Genomic DNA, 20,913 nt, shown 5'->3' with positions numbered 1-20,913 from the left:
GGCGTACTGACCTCTACCTAGCGGAAGCTGAACGCCAACTCTCCGACACCTCCTTCTACCTCCACCTGGACCATGACCCCACTACCGAACATCAAACCACCGCTTCCAAGACTGTCACTGACCTCATCTCCTCTGGAGATCTTCCCCCCCCCCCCCCGCTGCCACCAACCTCATAGTTCCCCAACCCCGCACAGTCCGCTTCTACCTCCTTCCCAAGATCCACAAACAGGACTGCCCTGGTAAACCCATCGTTTCAGCCTGTTCTTGCCACACGGAACTTATCTCTTCCTATCTTGACTCTATCTTTTCTCCCCTTGTCCAGTCTCTTCCCAGCTACACCCGCGACTCTTCGGACGCCCTCTGCCACTTGAACAGTTTCCAGTTTCCTGGCCCCAACCGCTTCCTTTTCGCCATGGACGTACAATCACTCTACACCTCCATCCCCCACCCGGATGGCCTGAGGGCGCTCTGCTTCTTCCTTGAACAGAGGCCCGACCAGTCCCCATCCACCACCACCCTACGCCTGGCTGAACTTGTTCTCACATTGAACAACTTCTCCTTTAACTCCACTCATTTCCTCCAAATCAAAGGTGTTGCCATGGGTACCCGCATGGGTCCCAGCTATGCCTGCCTTTTCGTGGGCTATGTGGAACAATCTTTGTTCCAGTCCTACTCGGGTCCCCTCCCTCACCTCTTTTTCCGATACATTGATGACTGTATCGGTGCCATTTCCTGCTCTCGCCCCGAACTTGACAATTTCATTCACTTTGCCTCCAATTTCCACCCTTCCCTCACCTTCACATGGTCCATCTCTGACTCTTCCCTTCCCTTCCTCGACTTCTCCGTCTCCATCTCTGGGGATAGGTTATCGACCAATATTCACTACAAGCCCACTGACTCCCACAGCTACCTGGACTACACTTCCTCCCACCCCGCTTCCTGTAAGGACTCTCTTCCATTCTCCCAGTTTCTCTGTCTCCGCCGTATCTGCTCCGACGATGCCACCTTCCACACCAGTGCTTCAGACATGTCTTCCTTTTTCCGCAACCGAGGATTCCCCTCCAGCGTGGTTGACACTGCCCTCGACCGTGTCAGTTCTATCTCCCGCACTTCTGCCCTCACCCCTGCCCCTCCCTCCCGGAACCACGATAGGGTTCCCCTTGTCCTCACCTTTCACCCCACCAGCCTCCACATTCAACGGATCATCCTCCGGCATTTCCGCTACCTCCAAAGTGATCCCACCACCAAACGTATCTTCCCCTCCCCTCCCCTTTCAGCATTCCGTAGGGACCGCTCCCTCCGAGACACCCTAGTCCACTCCTCTATCACCCCAAACAGCCCTTCCCCTTCGCCTGGCACCTTCCCGTGCAAGCGGAGGAGATGTAACACCTGCCCCTATACCTCCCCCCTTCCCACTGTCCAGGGCCCCAAACACCCCTTCCAGGTGAAACAGCGATTTACTTGTACTTCTCGCAATCTAGTATACTGTATTCGCTGCTCATGATGCGGTCTCCTCTACATTGGGGAGACCAAACGCAGATTGGGTGACCGCTTTGTGGAACACCTCCGTTCAGTCCGTAAGGGTGACCTCGAGCTTCCGGTCACCTGTCATTTTAATTCACCGCTCCATTCCCACTCGGACCTCACCGTCCTTGGCCTCTTGTATTGTTCCACGGGAGCTCAACGTAAACTCGAGGAACAGCACCTCATCTTCCGATTAGGCACTCTGCAGCCTTCCGGACTCAATATCGAGTTTAACAATTTCAGATCATAACCTGTTTCATTTTTACTTGTAATTTTTCCACTCCTTTTCCCCCCCCCCCACCCTTTTCCTTTTGTTTCTCTCTCACACCTGGCAGCTATCTCTTGCCCTGCCAGTACACTTTACACCTAATCTCAGCCTATTACCATCTCGTCTAGCTTCTAATACCTTTCATTGTCTCTTTTACTTCTTTTGTTTCTTTCACTTCTTTTGTCCGATCGCAGCCCTGCCTTCGATCTATTTTCTTTTCTTTCCAGTTTTGAAGAAGGGTTCTGTTAAGTCTGTGGGTTGTATTATAAATAATCACAGACTCCACTGTTAACAAAATAAAACACGTCTTTACTATTCAGAGGCTCGGGCGATTCTGCCCTAGTTAACGTATCACAACCCTTATATACTGGTGTGGTCACTATCGGTATTACAGTATACATGAGCCAATAGATAGTGCCACCCTAAAGTAGTGCTCTTAAAGGCGAACGGTTACATTCTATAGTTCCCTTAAAGGTAAACGGTTACATACACAACACTCCTCCCTTCCTAGCTTATTACTTACAGAATCCCGTTAAACATACAATCTTCAACTTTATATAAACAGTTTGCAGATATACTCTCGATGGAGTCAACGTCATATAACAATTTACAGATATACTCTCAATGGAGTCAACGTCATATAACAGTTTACAAACATACTCTCAGTGGAATCAGTTTACAGGTTCAGTCTCTGTGGGAACAGTTCATAAATTCAGTCTCTGGTATTAATTCGTTCCAGACAGCATCCTCCATAGCCTTTTTTTTTAACAGCTTGTACTTTCGTCCTGTTGAACCAGCAGTGCGGACTTATACAACCCACTGGCTGTCTTGATAATGTCCCTGGATTTTTTTTACAAATTTAGCACCTTTCGTAGTGTTCGGACTGAGGTAGTAGAAGTAATAATATTTTAAACAGTTATTATTTTCTGCTTCTTCTTTTTCTTTTCTGCCTTTTTGAAACTCTCCGAGCTCTTTTCCCGGCTGCCATCTGTAGCGCCACCAACTCTCTATGTTCCTTAGACCTTAAGTGCTTCCTTAGGATTTCAGCACTTTGGGAGTTCCCATCACAATTTGGGCAGACCACATCCTCATAACATTCGGTGTCACTCAACAGGTCAAAACCCTTCTTCAAGCAATCATATTCATCCTGCTCTTCCTCGGATGTCTGCCCTTCCTTCCCTCCTGGCCTCATTTGTGCGTTCAATCCTTTCCCTTCCTTCAGGGATTTCGTTATCAGGCTATTTAATCCTTCTACTGAAGTAGCTGTTTCCCCATTCTCCTGTTCCCCTGGACGTAATTCAGCATACTCCTCCATTTCATCCATCATTTTCTCCAATGCTTTCATCTTCTCTTCCTCTTGTACTTTGGCTTCCAGTGCTTGGAGAAGTTGCGCCTCGATGCTCTCTAGCTCATGTTCAGGGCCCATTCCCAGTTGAAACTGTTCTTCAAGTCGGTCAACCTCGGTAATTGCCGCCTCATATTTGTCTTGGGCTTCCTTCCATATTTTTATGAGTTCTGCCATGTCTTTCACCTCTACATCCTCATCTATGTATGGAACTTCTACCGATGAGTCTGTCTTGGCCCTGAGCTCCTCAAGAATTTCCTGCAGCCTTTGGACTTCTTGCTCATGTTCAACCTTTAGTTGCTCATATACTTCCAACGAAACTAGCTTTTCGGAGGTTGCTGAGTTAACCCCCTCCAGAATTGTAGTCTGGGCCTGTTCATACTGTTTTTTCAACTTCTCGCACTCTGCTTGTAAGGAGTCGTAGAGAAGAACTGGAATAAAATCCTGGCTTCCTGAAGATTCCTCTTCATTTGTTTCTTTCGCAATTTCCTGTTGGAGTTCAGCCAAGGCTGCTATGCCATCTGCCTCTCGAAGTCTCACTGCCATCAACTCTTCTTTATTCTTGCAGTCCATCTCAGCCATTTCCCGTTTACTTTCATTTAACTGAGTGAGTAGTCCCTTATTTTGGGCTGAGAGATATTGCACCTTCTCATGTAGACCCTTGCACTCCTTCTCTGCTTGACATAGCTGATTACCGCTGATTTGGTTCTGCGTTTCAAGTTTCAACATCCTTTGCTTAGCTTCTTTCAGTTTCGCCCCTATAAGCTCCTCTTGCAACATGGCCACATTATTCTCATCAGGTAAAGAAGCGTTTCTCTTTTCCATATCCAAGATTTGTTTCTGCATCTCCTTAAGAGCACCCTGTGATTCAACTTCTCTTAACTTTGCCTGCACTAGCTCCGTCTCTAATTGCAGAACAAAATCCTCAGTGCAGCGTGATTTGCCCTTCTGCTGTATCTCTAGATCATGCAAATATTCTAACCCCTGAACATCATCAGGGAGATGTGATCGGTAATTGGTCACGATGGCTCTATGGTCGCTCTCTGCTTGAGCCAGTAGGTTCTGTTGTCTTTCCAGACTCTCCCATTCGGTGTCATAGAACTTTTTCATTGTTTTCATCTCTTGTACGAGGCGGTAACTTAATTGTTCTAATTGTTGTTGTACTTTGAAATAGCGTTGAGTTCGAGCCCGGTGTTCCTCCGTAATGCATATGTCTGTAGCTTGAACAGACTCAGAATTCTCTGTCTTTATGCACGCCATCGATTTTCCAACCTTAGTCTGTGAGTTAATGTTAACCTTGTTTTTCATACATAAGCTGGACTTATCGTCTTCCGGCTCAGAGTCTGAGCTGCTTGTCTGCACCGAGTCCTCACTCGTCATTGCTTGTCGGTAGTGCCATTCCATGTCTATTTTCTTGATCCACTCCCGTCCTAGAAGTAGTGGTCCTCCCTCAGGTAGTACGTACAAATTCATTCTTGGGTGTACTTTACCCCTATCTCTCACCTTGACTCTTATTTTCCCCATGGGGTATACGCGATGCCCCGTGTATGTCTGTAATACGAACTTGGTATTTCTTAAGGGTATGTGAGAGAATAGTCGGTGGTAGTCCTTTTGGTTGATGACTGATACAGCTGATCCCGTGTCCAGCTCCATTCGTACTTGGACTCCAGCTATTTTTAGTGTGACCCAGATCGTCTGTAGATCAGTTACTTTACCCACATTGTGGATTCTCAGACTATCCAACTCCTGGCTGTTTGGGTCTGAGTCTGAATTTTGTTCGTCTGAACTCTTTTCAGCCACCTGATGCACCTTGTTGTACTTTTCTTGTGGTTGTGGCTTCCTTTGTTTGTTGGTCTTCTTTCTGGACCTGCATACCTTCGCGATGTGACCCAGTTTGCCACATTTCCTGCACTCTTGATTCTTAAACCAGCACTGATTCTGGTCGTGCGTTGTCTTTCCACAACGGTAGCATTTGGAAATGCTTGCAGTCATTTGGTCCACCCCGAGTGCCGCCGCCTTTAGCTGCATTTCCGCCGTTCCTTTCACTGCGGCTTCGTGCGATGAAGCTATGAGGACAGCCCTGTCCAGTGTGAGGTCGTTTTCCTCCAGGAGTCGCTTCTGCGTTCCTTCTTTGGCCAAGCCGCATACGAACTTGTCCCGCAGCGCCTCTGTCAAATTCCCTCCAAACTGGCAGTATTTCGCTAGCTTACGCAGTTCGACTAAGTATTCCGCATTGCTTTCATCTTGCCTCTGGGTTCTGGCGTAAAATTTAAATCGTTCAGCCAGCATCAACGGTGTGGGGTTCAAGTGATCCTTCAGCACTGCTACGATCTCTTCGAAGGTCTGGTCCACTGGTTTAACTGGTGCTATTAGATGTTTCAAAAGCCCGTATGTTTTTGCTCCCATCGAATTTAACAAAGTTATTGCCTTGTCGTCATCCTCAATGTCGTTGGCTACGCAATATATTTCTCGCTTAGGCATCTTCTCTTTTCGAGTACAGTACAAGTATTACTTTACTTATTAATTTTCTTCTCTCTTCTTGAGAACACCACAAGTATTGCTGTACTTATACTTATTTTCCCTCTCTTCTTGAGAACACACCAGCCTTTCTGAAAAATCTTATTACTTTCCTGAAATTCTTAATAATTTCCAAGATGGCGGTTTCCCGCTTCTTCCTTCTTCTTCAGCGGTTTCCCCGCGAAAAATGGCGGCTTTCCCGCGCTTCTCGCTCTCCCCGCCCACTTCGATGGCGGTTTTCCCGCGCTTCTCGGCGCTCTCCGCCCACTTCAATGGCGGTTATCACCCGTTCCCCGACGCTGACTTTCAGCCCGAGTGCGGCTCTTATCAGCGGATGCGATCGATGGCCCGGCTGCGCCTCGCACTTGAAAGCGGGCCCCGGCCTCTGGCTCACCCGCTCGCGCGGATCTTGCTCGCTCCCTCCCGGGCTCTGGCTTACCCGCTCGCGCGTTTCACCGCGGCTCTTATCAGGGATTGCGATCGCCCTTATCTCCCGATCGGTGGCACTGTCTTTGCAGCCAACGCTGCGGCTTACCCACGAGGTTATGGAGGCTTCAGGGTCCTAATGCCTGTCGCTTCCAGCCTGTCGGTTCCAGACTGGTGAGGATTGAAACCTCTCTTCAACGTCCTGTCTTCGGACGAAGCCGCCGTGGAACAACTGCCGCAGGGTTCGAATCCTGACTCGTCGCCAATGTTAAGTCTGTGGGTTGTATTATAAATAATCACAGACTCCACTGTTAACAAAATAAAACACGTCTTTACTATTCAGAGGCTCGGGCGATTCTGCCCTAGTTAACGTATCACAACCCTTATATACTGGTGTGGTCACTATCGGTATTACAGTATACATGAGCCAATAGATAGTGCCACCCTAAAGTAGTGCTCTTAAAGGCGAACGGTTACATTCTATAGTTCCCTTAAAGGTAAACGGTTACATACACAACAGGTTCGACCCGAAACGTCAACTCAAATTTCTCTCCACGGATGTTGCCTGACCTGAGTTTTTCCAGCATTTTCTGTTGCTATTTCGGATTTCCAACATCTGCAGTATTTTGCTATCGTACTGTGTGGCGGGGGCAGGTTGGTAGAGGACCTTTGTCTTACGGATGTTTAGTGTAAGGCCCATGCTCTCGTATGCTTCAGTGAAGGTGTTGACGATGGTTTGGAGTTCGACCTCAGAGTGTGTGCAGACGCAAGCATCGTCTGCATACTGTAATTTGATGACAGAGGATGGGACGACCTTGGATATGGACTGGAGGCGACGGAGGTTGAACAGTTTCCCGTTTGTTTTGTAGATTAGCACCACATCTGCATTGCGACTCTGGGAGGAGCTCTTCAGCCACTGGGAGAAGGCAATTGAGGAGGATTCTTGCGATGACTTTCCCTGTGGCAGACAGCAGGGAGACTCCTGTGTAATTACCGCAATCGGACTTGTCACCTTTCTTGAAGTTGGTCACGATTATGGCGTCTGAGATCCCCATGCATGCTCTCTCCCTTCCAAATAAGAGAAAAGAGTTCATGTATTCATGCCAATAGTGCTTCTCCGCCTTGTTTTAGCGCCTCGGCGGGGATTCCATCAGCTCCTGCGGCCTTGTTGTTCTTCAGTTGTCTGATGGCCTTTTCAACCTCCTGCCGGGCTGGGGTTGAGCTGAGGTGGTGGTGGGTAGCATGCTGCGGGATGGAGTTGAGGACACTCGCGTCGAAGACAGAGTCTTGGTTAAGGAGACCTTCCAGTGCTCCTTTCAGCGGGCACTGACTGCCTCTCTGTCCTTGATGAGTACCTCTCCATCTTGGCCCGCAGTGGGGTAGGACCTTGGGTGCTTGGACCGTAGGTGGTCTTGACTGTGATAAAGAATCCACGCACGTCATGGTTGTCGGCTAGCTGCTGGATCTCCTGCGCTTTCTCCACCCACCATCTGTTATTTAGGTCACGAGTTTTTTGTTGGACATTGGCCTTCAGGCGTCTGTAGAGCTGCTTTCTTGCTCTCGAGTTCTGTTGCTGTTTCCAGATCAGGAATGTCTTACGCTTGCGGCTTATTAGCTCCTGGATCTCTTGGTCGTTCTCGTCGAACCAGTCTTGGTGTTTCCTGGTCGAGTGACCGAGCGTCTCTTCACAGGTGCTGATTATGGAGGCCTTGAGTGCAGACCAGGTGCTGTGGGTACTCTGTGTCTCTGAATCACTGGGAGTCGCCAGGTTGGTTGTGAGGCGCAGGCTGAATAGGGCTTTCTTACCAGGGTCTTTGAGTGCTCTAGCGTTGATTTTCCTGCGGCATTGCTTCTGTTGTTGCCGCTGTTTTGGGGTTACGTTGATGGAGATGACAGAGCGGATTAGGCGGCGGTCTGTCCAGCAGTCGTCAGCTCCTGTCATGCGGGTGATGCGGACGTCCTTGTGGGCCCTTGCTCGGACGATGACGTAGTCCAGCAAATGCCAGTGCTTGGAGCGAGGGTGTTGCCATGAAGCTCTCTGACGGAATAAGGTGTTGTTTATGACAAGGCTATGTTCTAAGCATTTCGTCACGAGGAGGGTACCGTTGGAGTTGGCTTTCCCTACCCCATCTCTGCCGATTACACCTCCCCAGAGAGGTCTGTGTCCTTTCCAACTCTGGCGTTAAAGTCGCCAAGGAGGATGAGCTTGTCGCCCGTTGGGACTCAGGACAGAGATTGTTCGAGGCTGAAGTAGAATTCCTCTTTGGTCTCATCTGTGGCTTCCAGTGTTGCACTTGTAGCGCACTGGTTCTGGGCTAGGGTGAGCCGTAGATTCATGAGGCGTTTGTTTATTCCACAAGGGGAGTCTCTGAGATGCTCAACTGGCTCATTTTTTTTATGGCGAAGCCTACCCTATGGAGGCGGCCTCCTCCTTCAGGTTTGCCTTTCCGGAAAAGGTGTAACCTTCCCCTGCCCGCCGGGTCTCGCTTAGGGTGGCGATGTCTATGTCGAAACGTCTGAGCTCCCGGGCAATGATAGCAGTACGGCGTTCCGACAGCGTGGACCAGCAGTGGGGTCGGGAGGACCACACTGCAGCCTATGAAACCCAGGCAGAGGGGACCTGCGGGAAGGAGGGAGGACAGTAGGAGTATGTTTGTGTGTGTGTGCGCTAGGCCGATTGTAGCAGAGCCTGGTCTCCAATCGTCTTGGACCCCCTTGCCATTGGACCAAGACCTTGCTCTCTCAAGTTTGTGTGGTAGCTGGTGTGCAACGGCCACCCTATGTTAAATTAATTCACGCACAGGCCTCTTCCACCCTTTAAAATGAAGTTCGGGACCTGGAACGTCAGGACCCTCGTTGACAACCCCAACAGCGACAGACCGAAATGCCGTACTGCTATCGTTGCCCGCGAGCTGAGACGTTTCGTCATAGATATCGCCGCCCTAAGCGAGACCAGGCGGGCAGGGGAAGGCCAGCTCAAGGAGCAAGGCAGTGGTTACACCTTCTTCTGGAAAGGCAAACCTGAAGAAGAACGCCGCCTCCATGGGGTAGACTTCGCCATAAAAACTGAACTAGTTGAGCGTCTGAGACTCCCCTTGTGGAATAAAAAATAATCTAGAATCAAACCAGAAGGACAAGTACAAAAAAGAACCGAATGATTAGAAGGGTGAAGAGTGAGTAAGAAATAAAGACTGTTAACGAGAATATAAAGAGTTGTAGCAAAAGCTATAAGCACAAAAGCAAGAGAATAGTGAAAGGAGAGTGGCAACCACAAAGGGACAATGAAGGCAATCTTAGAGCAGTAAAAGAAGCAGTGGAAGATATACTTAACAAGTATTTTGTATCCACAGACTGTAGGAGTACCAGAGCAGTTGATATAACATAACATTAAAAAGGAAACTACATCAAAAGGGATAATGATATTTAGAATTTTACAGCTCAGAAGGAAGCCATTCAGCCCATTGTGACTCTGCTGAGTTGATAAATCACCAGGCCCAGAAGGTGTACAGTCCATGATACCGAGAGGCTTGTGATGAGAGATACTAACCATGAGCTTGCAAAATTCTTTAGAAATGCGATTTGCACCAAAGGTTTGGAAGGTGACCAATATTCCCTACTCAAAATTAATCGGAGAAACCATTTGTAGATTAGTTAGCTTCACAAATAGCGCAACTGCTTGAGACCATAATATTTAAAACCATATGGGCTAATCAGAGGCAGTCAACACAAACTTGCAAAGGATCAATCATGTTCGATTACCTTAATCAAATTGCTCTGAGGAAATTATCAAATGTATAAACAAAGGCAGTACAGTGGATGGGTATAATTGGACTTTTAAGAAGCATTTGAGAAAGTGCCACATGGGGGATTAGTGAAGATTAAGGCCTATGGTATTAAAAGTAAAGTGTTGGAATGGGTAGAGGGATAGTAGAAGAGCAGAGTAGTAAATGGATGTTTCTTTGATTGTAGCTCCTTGTGTGCCCCATGGATTCATGTTGAGACCTTTCGTTCTCCATTTATATAAATGATTTGGCATGGGCTTAGAGGGACTAATGCCAAAATTTGGCAGATACCAAATTATGGGGCATGGCAAACTGAGGAGCAACAACAACTTGTATTTATATAGCACCTTCACTCGTAAAATGTCCCAAGGTGCTTCACAGGAGCATAATTAGACAAAAATTGACCGAGCCAAAGAATGAGATATTAGAACAGGTGAATAACAGCTTGATCAAAGAGGTAGGTTTTAAGTAGCATCTTAAAGGAGGAAAGAGAGAGAGACTGAGACGTTTAAGGAGGAAATTCCAGAGCTTGGGCCTAGATGGCTGTAGGCACGGCCACCAATGGTGGGGTGAAGGAAGTGGGGATGCACAAGAGGCCAGAGTTGGAGGAATGCAGAGTTCTCGTAAGGTTGTAAGGCTGCAGAATGTAAGAGAGATAGGGAAGGGCAAGGCCATGGAGGGATTGGAACAGGAGAATGAGAATTTTAAAATTGAGGCATTGGTGGTCAGGGAACCAATGTCGGCCAGCGAGCACAAAGTGAATGAGACTTGGTGTGAGTTCGGATACGGGCAGCAGAGTTTTGGATGAGCTCAAGTTTATGGAGGGTGGAAGATTAGAGGCTGACCAGGAGAGCATTGGAATTGTCGAGTCTGGAGGTAACAAAACAAAAGCATGGATGAGGGTTTCAGCAGCAGATGGGCTTGGGCAGGGGCAGAGACTAACGATGTTATGGAGGTGGAAGTAGGCAGTCTTTGTGATAGAGAGGTTATGAGCCGGAAGCTCAGATCAGGGTCAAATAGGACGCTAATGTTGGGAACAGTTTGGTTCAACCTGAGACCATGGCCAGGGAGTGGGATGGAATCGGTGGCTAGGGAACAAAGTTTGTGGCCGAGTCCGAAGGCAATGGCTTCGTTCCTTCCAATGTTTAATTGTAGGAAATTTTGGCTCATTCAGGACTGGATGTCAGATAAGCAGTCTGACAACACCGAGGCAGTGGAGGTAGAACTGGGTGTTGTCAGCGTTCATGACGCTGTGTCTTCGCATAATGTTGCCGAGGTGCAGCATGTAGATGAAAAATAGGAGCAGGCCAAGGATAGATTCTTGGGGGATGCCAGAGGTAACTGTGAGGACCGAATGAGAAGCCATTGCAGGAGATTCTCTGGCTATGACTGGATAGGTAACAGTGGAGCTAGGCTATGACAGTCCCACTCAGCTGGACAATGGAGGAGAGGCATTTGAGGAGGATGGTGTGGTCAACCATGTCAAAGGCTTGCAGAGAGGTTGTAAAAGATGAGTAGGGATAGTACACCATGGTCACAGTCACAGAGGATGTCATTTATGACTTTGATTAGGGCTGTTAAGTGCTGTGGCAGAAGCAGAAAACTTCTGGAAAACTCAAACATGGAGTTGCAGGAAAGATGGGCACAGATTTGGGAGGCAACACGTTCAAGAAAGACTGCAGAAGTGCATGCAAGTCAGGAGAGTGGACAGACCTGTGGCTAAGGACCTTCCACATAGATGAATGTGTAGTAGTACATTTTTCAGAAAAAGAATGTAATGGAAATATAGCCTAAACTCTCAAAGGCATGAAGGAACAGAGAGATGTACATCTAATTGCAGGTGGAAAAGGCCATAAAAAGGGCAAATGGGATTATGAGTTTTATATATCGACTTTAAGGACAAAAGCAAGATGACGATGATTACTCCGTACAAGACATTAACTAGGCCGCAGCGAAGTGCTGTGTGCCGTTTTGGAACCCCATTATAGAAAGCACATCAGAGCCATGGAAGAGGTACAATGTAGATTTGATGAAAATTGGCAAGGAATGTTCTAAATTTATAATGGCCTGGGAATTGCGGTCGGAGGCTTGCCGCCCGCATACGCCTCCGAACCGCAAGAAAAGTACGTACTTACCTGCTGTCTCTGGAGCTTTGGACTCTTGTGGTCCTGGGCCTGCAGGCGTATGCCTGCATAAAGGCCCAGGGGCGCATGCGGTTTGCAAGTATCCGTGGGATCATGTGGGCCAGGCCAACCAGTGACAAAGGGGGGATTCCTAGTATGCTTATGGGGATTCCATTTATGTACAGAATCCCCATAAACATAATAGAAATCACCTAATAAATACAATTTCACAACACTGAAATAAAAATAAATTATCGCAGGTTCAAAATTAATTAAAGTACCATTTAATTAAACATTTAAAATAAAAATGTTATTTATTTAAAAAAAAATTTAAACATTTTTAACCAGGACAAAATTGACCTAAACTCATTTTAAATGTAAGTGAATGTTTAAATCATTTAAAAATGTTTATTTTAACATTTATTTAAACCCTTACGCTGGTAAAAGAAGGCCTTATGGCTGCTTTTACCAGGCGTAAGGATTTTGTGGGTATTCGCTGGGCAATAGTTGGGCAAATAGCCCAACTCTCTGCCAGCGGAAGTGAATTTCCAGCGGATGGGTACGATCTGTCAAGGAGAAACTTGACAGATTGCAAGTTCCGGGTTTTTGTGCATGCGGAAACCCGGAACTTGTGGGGCACTTACGACCGCGTACACTGTCATAGGCCCCATAAAATCTGGGCCATAGTCTTAGTTTTGGGAACCTGTATAAGGAATAGTTGCACAGACGGTGCTTTATGTAAGCAAGCACATTGCAATAACCGTCTACTGCCAGTGTACAAAAAAAAACCTTTTAAAATTAATCTGAACTCAAAAGAAATAATTTTGTGGAAATTGTGAGAAAGTTGAATTAAACTAAATCCTCCTTTGCTAGCAGCAATTGTTTTGGTGTCTTAATTTAAATGTGACCCTTTTGTGTTCCTGAAAACATTCTGCTGAACAGTATTGTTGTTGCAGCTGCGACACATGTTTGCTCTGTCAGCTGAAAACCATCATCAAAAGGTTTCTCCCCTGCCCCCATCACCTGAGTCGATTAAATGTGTGTAAATCGCTTAAACACTATAGAAACTTGTAGAAATACCACCTTTAGAATACGATATTTAGCACGCCTAAACAAAAAGGACAGAACTTAAAGCTCACTTAGGGTTTTCTATCTTTAAAAAAATATTTTGTCAATTCTTAGTGGGTTTTGGTGTAGTTTACAATTAGATTACATCAGGTTCTGAGCAAATGTCAGCTGTTTAATTTATTACCATGTAGTCCATGAATATATTCATCCAAAACCGATTTTGTCCTGTAGCAGGCTTTTTTTTAAAAAAGTGTAAACATTGTAAAATAATATTTCAATATCATTGCATACTTGGAACTCTCTCTTGTACAAGTACCATTGATGATTAAAAAAATGTTATATTTGGGCTGGCTTCTTGCAAATTAAAACTCAAAATAACTCCTTTATCTCCTTTCATTTTATTTTTGAAAACTTTCTGAATGCTTTGTTGGAAAAAACTAACCACTGAAAATTCGTTTTTAAAGCATAAAGTAAAAGAGGAAGAAAGCCAGGCATTTACTACTGGTTTTTGTGACCTTTGGGAGGAGCCAGAAATCTATAAGCACCTGCCAAACTAGAGAAACCTGAGCTATTTAGCCATTACAATTCTCTGCAAATCCACAGAGAAACAGTTACTCTTGTAACATGACCACAGGATGTGCCTATGGAATTAGCCTCTAACTGATCTCAAGATGTAGATGAATTGTGGCCTTAATGTGGGATGTGCTAGATTATACATATTTCCACTTTGCCAGCAGAATAAAACATAGTACTGTATTATAGCAGGCCATGTGCAATCATTATAAAAACAGCATATCCTTCAAGTTTGTAACTAACACCACAGCAGATCAATTACTACATGTTAAAAATATTGCAGGACAATTTTGTTAATGGACTAAACCAGCTGACATAAAATAAAGACTTAACATTTGTTTTGTGCCTATCTAAATTGATTTTTCCAGAGTTTTATTTATTGAAAAGCTCTTTAGAGTCAAATTTATATTCTAGCTTTGCTTGCATTGACTTTTATAAAAAAATTGATGGATTTAAAATTCTAGACACATTCTAGAATACATTATCTGGTATCACAATTATACCACGAATGAGAGGTTATAGTTATTTTGTAGAACAGGGCAGGTTATGGTAGATTTAACAGAAGTTTTTGAGTTTGGAATTTCTGAAAGGTTAAATAGTTATATCGAGTGTACAGCACAGAAGCAGGCCATTCGGTCCAACTGGTCAATGTCGGTGTTTATGCTCCACATGAGCCCCTTCCCACCCTCCTACTTCTAACCCTATCCGCATATCCTTCTATTTCTTTCTCCTCGTGTGTTTATCTAGCTTCCCCTTAAATGCATCTATGCTATTTGCCTCACTACTACTTGTGGTAACGTGTTCCACATTCTTGCCACTCTTTGGGTAAAGAAGTTTCTCCTGAATTCCTATTGGATTTATTAGTGACCAATGTTTCCCCTTTTTTTGGGTGTGCGGTCAATTTAACAGGCTGCGCAGCCCATTCAATGCGCAAAATCTCCCATTTGAAAAGCTGGTCCCCGGCTGCGCAGGACCTCCAGACAACTAGCTTAGCAGGAAAGTTGTTCGTGACTATCTTATATCTTTGACCTCCTAGTTTTGGACTACCCTACAAGTAGAAACATTTTTTTTAATGTCTACCCTATCAAACCCTTTCATTATCCTGAAGACCTCTATCGGGTCACCCCTCAGCCTTCTCTTTTCTAAAGAAAAGAGCCCCAGCCTGTTCAGCCTTTCCTGATGAGTATATCCTCTCAGTTCTGGTATCATCCTTGTGAATGTTTTTTGCACTTTCTCTAGTGCCTCTATATCCTTTTTATAATATGGAGACCAGATCTGTGCACAGTATGGTCTAACCAAGGCAATACAAGTTTAACATAACTTCTGTTTATCAATTGTATCCCTCTAGAAATGAATCCCAGTGCTTTGTTTGCTTTTTTATTGGCCTTATTAACCTGCGTCGTTACTTTTAGTGATTTGTGTATCTGTATCCTTCGATCCCTTTGCTCCTGTACCCCATTCAAACTCATTATTCAAGCAGTATGTGACCTCCATATTCTTTCTACCAAAATGCATCACTTCACACTTATCTATATTGAAATTCATTTGCCAATTACAGCAATTCAGCAAACTTATTAAAATAGTGAAAGATTGTTTCCATTTGTTGGGGAATTGGTAATAAGAGGGCACATACTCAAGGCTGTCATTCGAAGAACAAAGGGGGAAGTTAGAAGAATATTTTCACAGCAGGCTATTCTAGTCTGGATTGCTTTACCACAAGTGGCTGACTATTGAGCAGAGATTATAACATCATAAAATGGAATTAGATAGGTAGTTGAGATGGAGGTATATATATATATATATATATATAAGAAATAGAGAAATGTGATTAGAGTAGTTAGATCCAGTTGAAGACCTAGGCCCATATTTTCCGATCCCTATGGGTGTGTACGCGCTGTGTACACACCCGTAGGGACATCGGAAATGCCGGTTTCAGGCATGCGAAGCGCATTCGCTGAAAACCGGCATTTCCGATATGTCAAGAATCCTCTTAACAGATCGGACGCCTGCCCTGGAGAAGGGCCTCTGCGGGTGGAGAGTTCCGCTTTCTGCAGAACCACTACCCACAGAAAATCCTTAGCAATCTTACTCCTGGTAAAAGCAGGCGTAAGGCCTGCTATTACCAGCATAAGAGTTTTTTTAAAATATTTTTTTCACTCATTTATGATTTAAAAATACTTTTTTTTAAAAAGTAAGTTTATTTTTAGCCCTGTAAAAAAATGTTAATTTTTTCAAAAAATTTATTTTTGTTTAAAATATTTAATTTAATGTAATTATAACTTTTTTTAAAAACGTGATAGTTTAAAAAAAAATGTATTTAATGTTTTAGTGTCTTTTTGGGGTGATCTCCATTCATACTTTTGACAGGTCTGTCTGTCAAAAGTATGAAGGGAGATTTCCTTCTTTCATTGGCTCGCCTGGCCCATGTGATCCCAGGGACGCTTGCAAACCACATGCACCCCTGGGATACGTGGGCCCTGCACATTTCGACTGGCGAGGCCCAGGAGCGGAAGTGTCCAGACCTCTGGAGCCCTCGGGTAAGGGCGTAGATTTTTTTCCGAAAGGAGACGTCCGCACGCAGGAAGCCTCCTATCGGAAATTTCGGGCCTTAGTAAGCACAGGTGCAGTGGGCAAAATGGCGGGCTCCTGTGCTGTAATTTCTATGATTCTGTACATTTTAAGTAACTGCATTAAAATTAATTTTATGAACTTTGGTTTGCCAGATTTCCATGAAGTAATCTGTAGCTGTACTATTCAATGATGATAATGGAGGTGCATTGATATTGGCGCTGCATGGTTTTAGTTCTCTATTACATACACTAAGTTTGGATTTTTTGTCTTTTTCAGAAATAACCCTTTTAATATGCAATATATTTTGTAAACAGGGTCAGCAGATATCCTTGCAGCCAATGCCAAAGATAGAAGAGGCACTGTATGTCTACCAGCCATTGCAGATAGAGACATATGGACCTAAAGTTCCAGAGTATGAGCTCCTTGGAAAACTAGGGTAAGTAATGAATTTATATCCACAGTGACTGTCCTACCCAGTTCTTGCTGAAAGCATTATTAGCTTACAAATAACTCTCTCAAATGTACTCTATTTAATCCAGAGATTTCCTTTTTTAAGGTTTTCCATAGAAATCCTATGACATGTTTTCCTACAAAGCTCTAGTTCTGTTTTCTGACCACTGACCTCCAGTGACAAAATGCAGGCTCCATATGAGTCTTTAGATAATACTAAATTACAAATTGCCAAGGAAATGATAAAAGGATGGCATAAAACCTGTGGAAATACTCAGCAAATATTGTAAAATAACAATTTTCATGGCTAAAATATCTTTTGTTTTGTAACGTTTTGTTCCTTTCACATTTAAAATTAGCTATCCCTTTTCTGCTTGAGTAGAAGGGGACCACTTGAAAATATTGACTGAACCAGAGAATTAATGCGCTTGAACATAGCTGTAAGCAGAAAATTTCAAGTTGTATACACTCCTGCAAAATGTTGCCTCCTCTGCCTTGTACCCAACTGATGCATGCATTTCTAGGAGGTTTGAATGCATGCTCTCTCGCTCAGAAGTACTTTTTTCTTCTCTTAAACCCCTTATTTATATAGGCACTCTTCCTTCCCCCCCCCCCCCAACTCTCTGCAGTTCACAAAGACCTCTAAAAGCCCAGTTCAAAGACGCATATCTCTTCCACCGACGCACCCCATTGATTTCAGAGCTGGTCCCTGTTGCAGCGCCTGTTGAGTACTGCTGCTTTGCTCTGGGAACAGACTTGGTGCTGCAGACAGGAATTCCTGATCTATTGCAAGGTCAGGAATTCCCACTTGTAGTGTGCAACACAAGGCTGGCTCCATTAGTGTAAGTTACGAGCTGCATCTGGGATCAGCTGTGCGAAGATCGTCAAGGAGCAGAGCTGTAATAATTTCCTGGTCTGATCCCTTGGACCAACACATCAGCTGTTCATCCAAGCTTAATGGTTTGTCATCCCAAGCTTACTGGTTTGTCACCTCGGGAGGTAAAGATGTGCATACGGTTCGTACACTTGGCTATACACCTGAGCTTGAGCATATGAGAATATTTAACATATGACAGGATATTAAGGGAATTAAGTCAATATTTCTGTCAGTCTGATAGTAAAGAAAAGTGACTTTCATGCAGTTTACTTTGTTTTTAACATCTACTCTAAATTGATTTCAGTAGCATAATGAAGCTCATGCTGCGGTAATTCAATTAATTAACTGTTACTATTAAGGCCTGTCTTTTTTTCCTCCACCCCTCCATGAAACATGACAATTAAGTTCTGTGACTGATGCATTTACTTTATTTGGATAGCTCTGTTTGCCGCTAGATGGAGTATTACATGGAAGCAAGGATTCCATCCTGGGGAGGGAGAAATTAGATACTAATATGACTTTCTGTACTTGAGTTGTGTTTCCTGTCATCTGACCATAGAGTGACCTTGCTGATGCCTATTCATAACCTAGACTTCACTGCTAGCACAAAGGAGAATATTTGGGAAATCTGCAAAGGAGAAAAGAACATGTATTTTGGGTGTAGGGAAGGGAGGAACAGAGTTGCTCCTAACTGAAAAACAGATACAGGTCGAGAGTCTTGGAAATTAATTTGTATGCTGCTACCTTGGCTATGCTGCTTTAGAGAACATAGACTATATCACTTGAGTCAAAGCCAGAATCGTGTGTACAAAATTTACTAATTTAGATGTCAGTACAAGACCAACTTACATCAGGTCCTTGCTTCACAGGCTTTGGATTAGCAGGTTTTTTAATTGTTTACTTGACAGACAGCGCAGATGTTGCATACTACAGGAAACTGTCTTTTAACCGGCACCTAAATAACCGGAAACCTCTGTTAACCGGCAAAATTCAGGAGTAGGTTCAGGTAAGTTTTACTTCATATTAGTGGCAGTTCCTGGATCTGTGGCTGTGTAACTGGGGTTCGTGCACTTGTTGCTAAGCAACAGGGATGCTTGGTCTGTGGCCGGAGTTCCTGCACATGTTGCTAAGCAACAAGGAAGCCTGGATTTGTTGCTGTGTACGGAGCTCTCGTACCTTTTAACTATATCTCTCTGTAATCCGGACTTTTTGATAAACCGGCACCATGCCGGTCCCGTTGGTGCCGGATAATAAAGAGTTTCCTGTATTTTGCAGGGACATAGATGACATCTTATGCAACATTGTGCACAATGTTTGCCTGAGAGAGAATTTGTGTTTTTTAAACTGCAGAATGGGAATTGAGGTGAAGTACGCTCAGATAAGTTATATTTGTTTAGGAGCTCTGGAAATAATTTTAATGAAGTAGTTTTCTCAAAAGTGTTACTTTTCCTACACTACAGTATTATAGCATAGTAACTTACCCATTACAAATTTCCATATGTAAAGTCCCTGTTACTAAAGCCAAACCTGATTATTGCGGAAAAATGTCATGCTTGCTGCTAACGATGTTTTATTGCTGTCTGACCAAAACCTTTCTCACCAATCTTTGCTATCCTGTTTGTATGATAAGTTGGCTTATCTTGAATTTTTTTTAATGGTAGAATGTGAAGGACCTTTGAAAACATTTGTACATGGTTAAATGTCACAGATATGATCAGGGACTTGAAGAAAATATATTGATCCAAACACAAGGACAGTGAAAAATAAATTGGAGAAATCCTGATCTTATAGGTCAGTGTTTTTGTCATCGTGTTTTTAAACAGGTGCTAGTAAAGAGCTCCTGAAAGGTGCATATATTTACCACAAAAAGCCCAGCTCCATGTGAATTGCTACTCCGAAAACCTGGATGTATTTCAGGCTGTTTGTAGGCCCACTAGTTGAGTCTTAGTGGAAGAAATATTACATGACTTATGTCTCACTTATTGGCCCAAAGGGGTTATGTTTGAGGTAGTAAAGAGGATTGAACACAATAGAAGGCAATGAAGTACAGTTCAATTAAGCAGAAAATTATTTTTTTCAACACTATAAGCTGAGACCACATGCATGAGAAAGAACCAAAAAGATTATCCTCCAGGCGGTTTCAATGTTTAGCCAGCTCAGCATAGTAGGGAACCATTAATGCATTCCATTATTGATGTCGGGTTCCAGACAGCAATGGCTCTGGTATCCTTGAGAGGCAGATTTTGCGTACTTTTCAGGTCTGGCCAAACAATCTCGGCCAACGTTTACTTCAGATCCACTGGTTGGGGAGCAAACTAATAGAACAAGTGAAAACAGGAGACATAAAAGCACAGTGGCATATCAGGCATTGATGCAAGAAAATAAAACAGCTTGGTACTTAGCTGAAACCCAAACATAATGGGATGCCTGTTTAAATTGAGCATATTGTAACTCTCCGAATTAAATAAGGATAGTTTAGAAATGGCAGTACCATAGCATGCCTGCTTCACTTCAAGGCTTAGCTTCTCCAATGCTTTCCTATCTGTCTTCCTTGCATTCACCTCCTACAAGGTTTAACTCATCCAAAATCCACTGCTCGTGTTCTCGCTTGCATTAGGTCCAACACTCCTATTCCCCCAATCATCTTTACGCTCCTGTTGTTCCCTGTGACCCGAATGTGTTGATTTAAAAATTCTTATCCTCATTTTCAAATCACTCCATGGTCTTGACCCCAAAGGGGTGGTCTTCTAATTTCCAGACCTGCTTATCTTCTCTGTTCATCCAATACCAATTTTGTCTTCGCCCTTGCTCCTTTTGCTCGAACATCCATTGGTTGCTTTTTCAGCCACTACATTCCTGCCCTCTGGAATTGTCTATCTGGTTACCTCCACCCTGCCACTTTCCTCCCTGCTTTCAAAAACCTCCTCAAAGCCCTTCTCTTAAACAGTGCTTTCTGATCTATCCAAACCCCTCTATTTATATTCCCTTTCATCTTACTTGGTGTCCATTGTATCCCTTTCCTCATTATAAAGCACTCTGAAATATATTATGTACACGAGTGCTATATCAATACAAGTTTTTGTTGAAATATGATATTCCTGGAGATCTACTACTTTACCAACAAGTGGAGGGGGTGGGTGGTGGGAGGAAGCAGAACTCTCCAGCTGCAAATGCATTGTTTTGTCACTGGCCAGCCTTCCTAGACCAAAGCAAGGGTTTTATGTTTCTTTCTGTTTTAATCCCGAGTTATCAAAAAGCCAAGATAAGAGCTGGGCCAGGATGATGCGTAAAATCTTACTTGATACGGATATCGTTTACTCTTATCAAAACCCCTCATAATCTTCACATTCCTATTAAATCTCCCCTTAACCTTCTCTGGTCTAAGAACA

The 20,913-nt window shown here is 44.1% G+C and overlaps 1 protein-coding gene across 3 annotated transcripts in view; it reads left to right on the top strand.

Moving 5' to 3' along the window:
• mnat1 (MNAT1 component of CDK activating kinase) overlaps nucleotides 1-20,913 on the top strand; it is a 182,278-nt gene that overhangs the window by 85,859 nt on the left and 75,506 nt on the right. For all 3 annotated transcript variants that reach the window (XM_086002850.1, XM_086002848.1, XM_086002849.1), the window contains one exon: nucleotides 16,512-16,633. In XM_086002850.1, the coding sequence (XP_085858976.1) occupies nucleotides 16,512-16,633 (122 nt within the window). The remainder of the gene's footprint in view (nucleotides 1-16,511; nucleotides 16,634-20,913) is intronic.

The sequence above is a fragment of the Somniosus microcephalus genome, chromosome 12 (genome assembly GCF_052327205.1).
Source record: "Somniosus microcephalus isolate GS21.2 chromosome 12, FLI_Smic_1.0, whole genome shotgun sequence".
Taxonomy (NCBI): Eukaryota; Metazoa; Chordata; class Chondrichthyes; order Squaliformes; family Somniosidae; genus Somniosus; species Somniosus microcephalus.
Note: the sequence above shows the minus strand (reverse complement) of the source record. Positions and strands in the feature narration are given on the sequence as shown.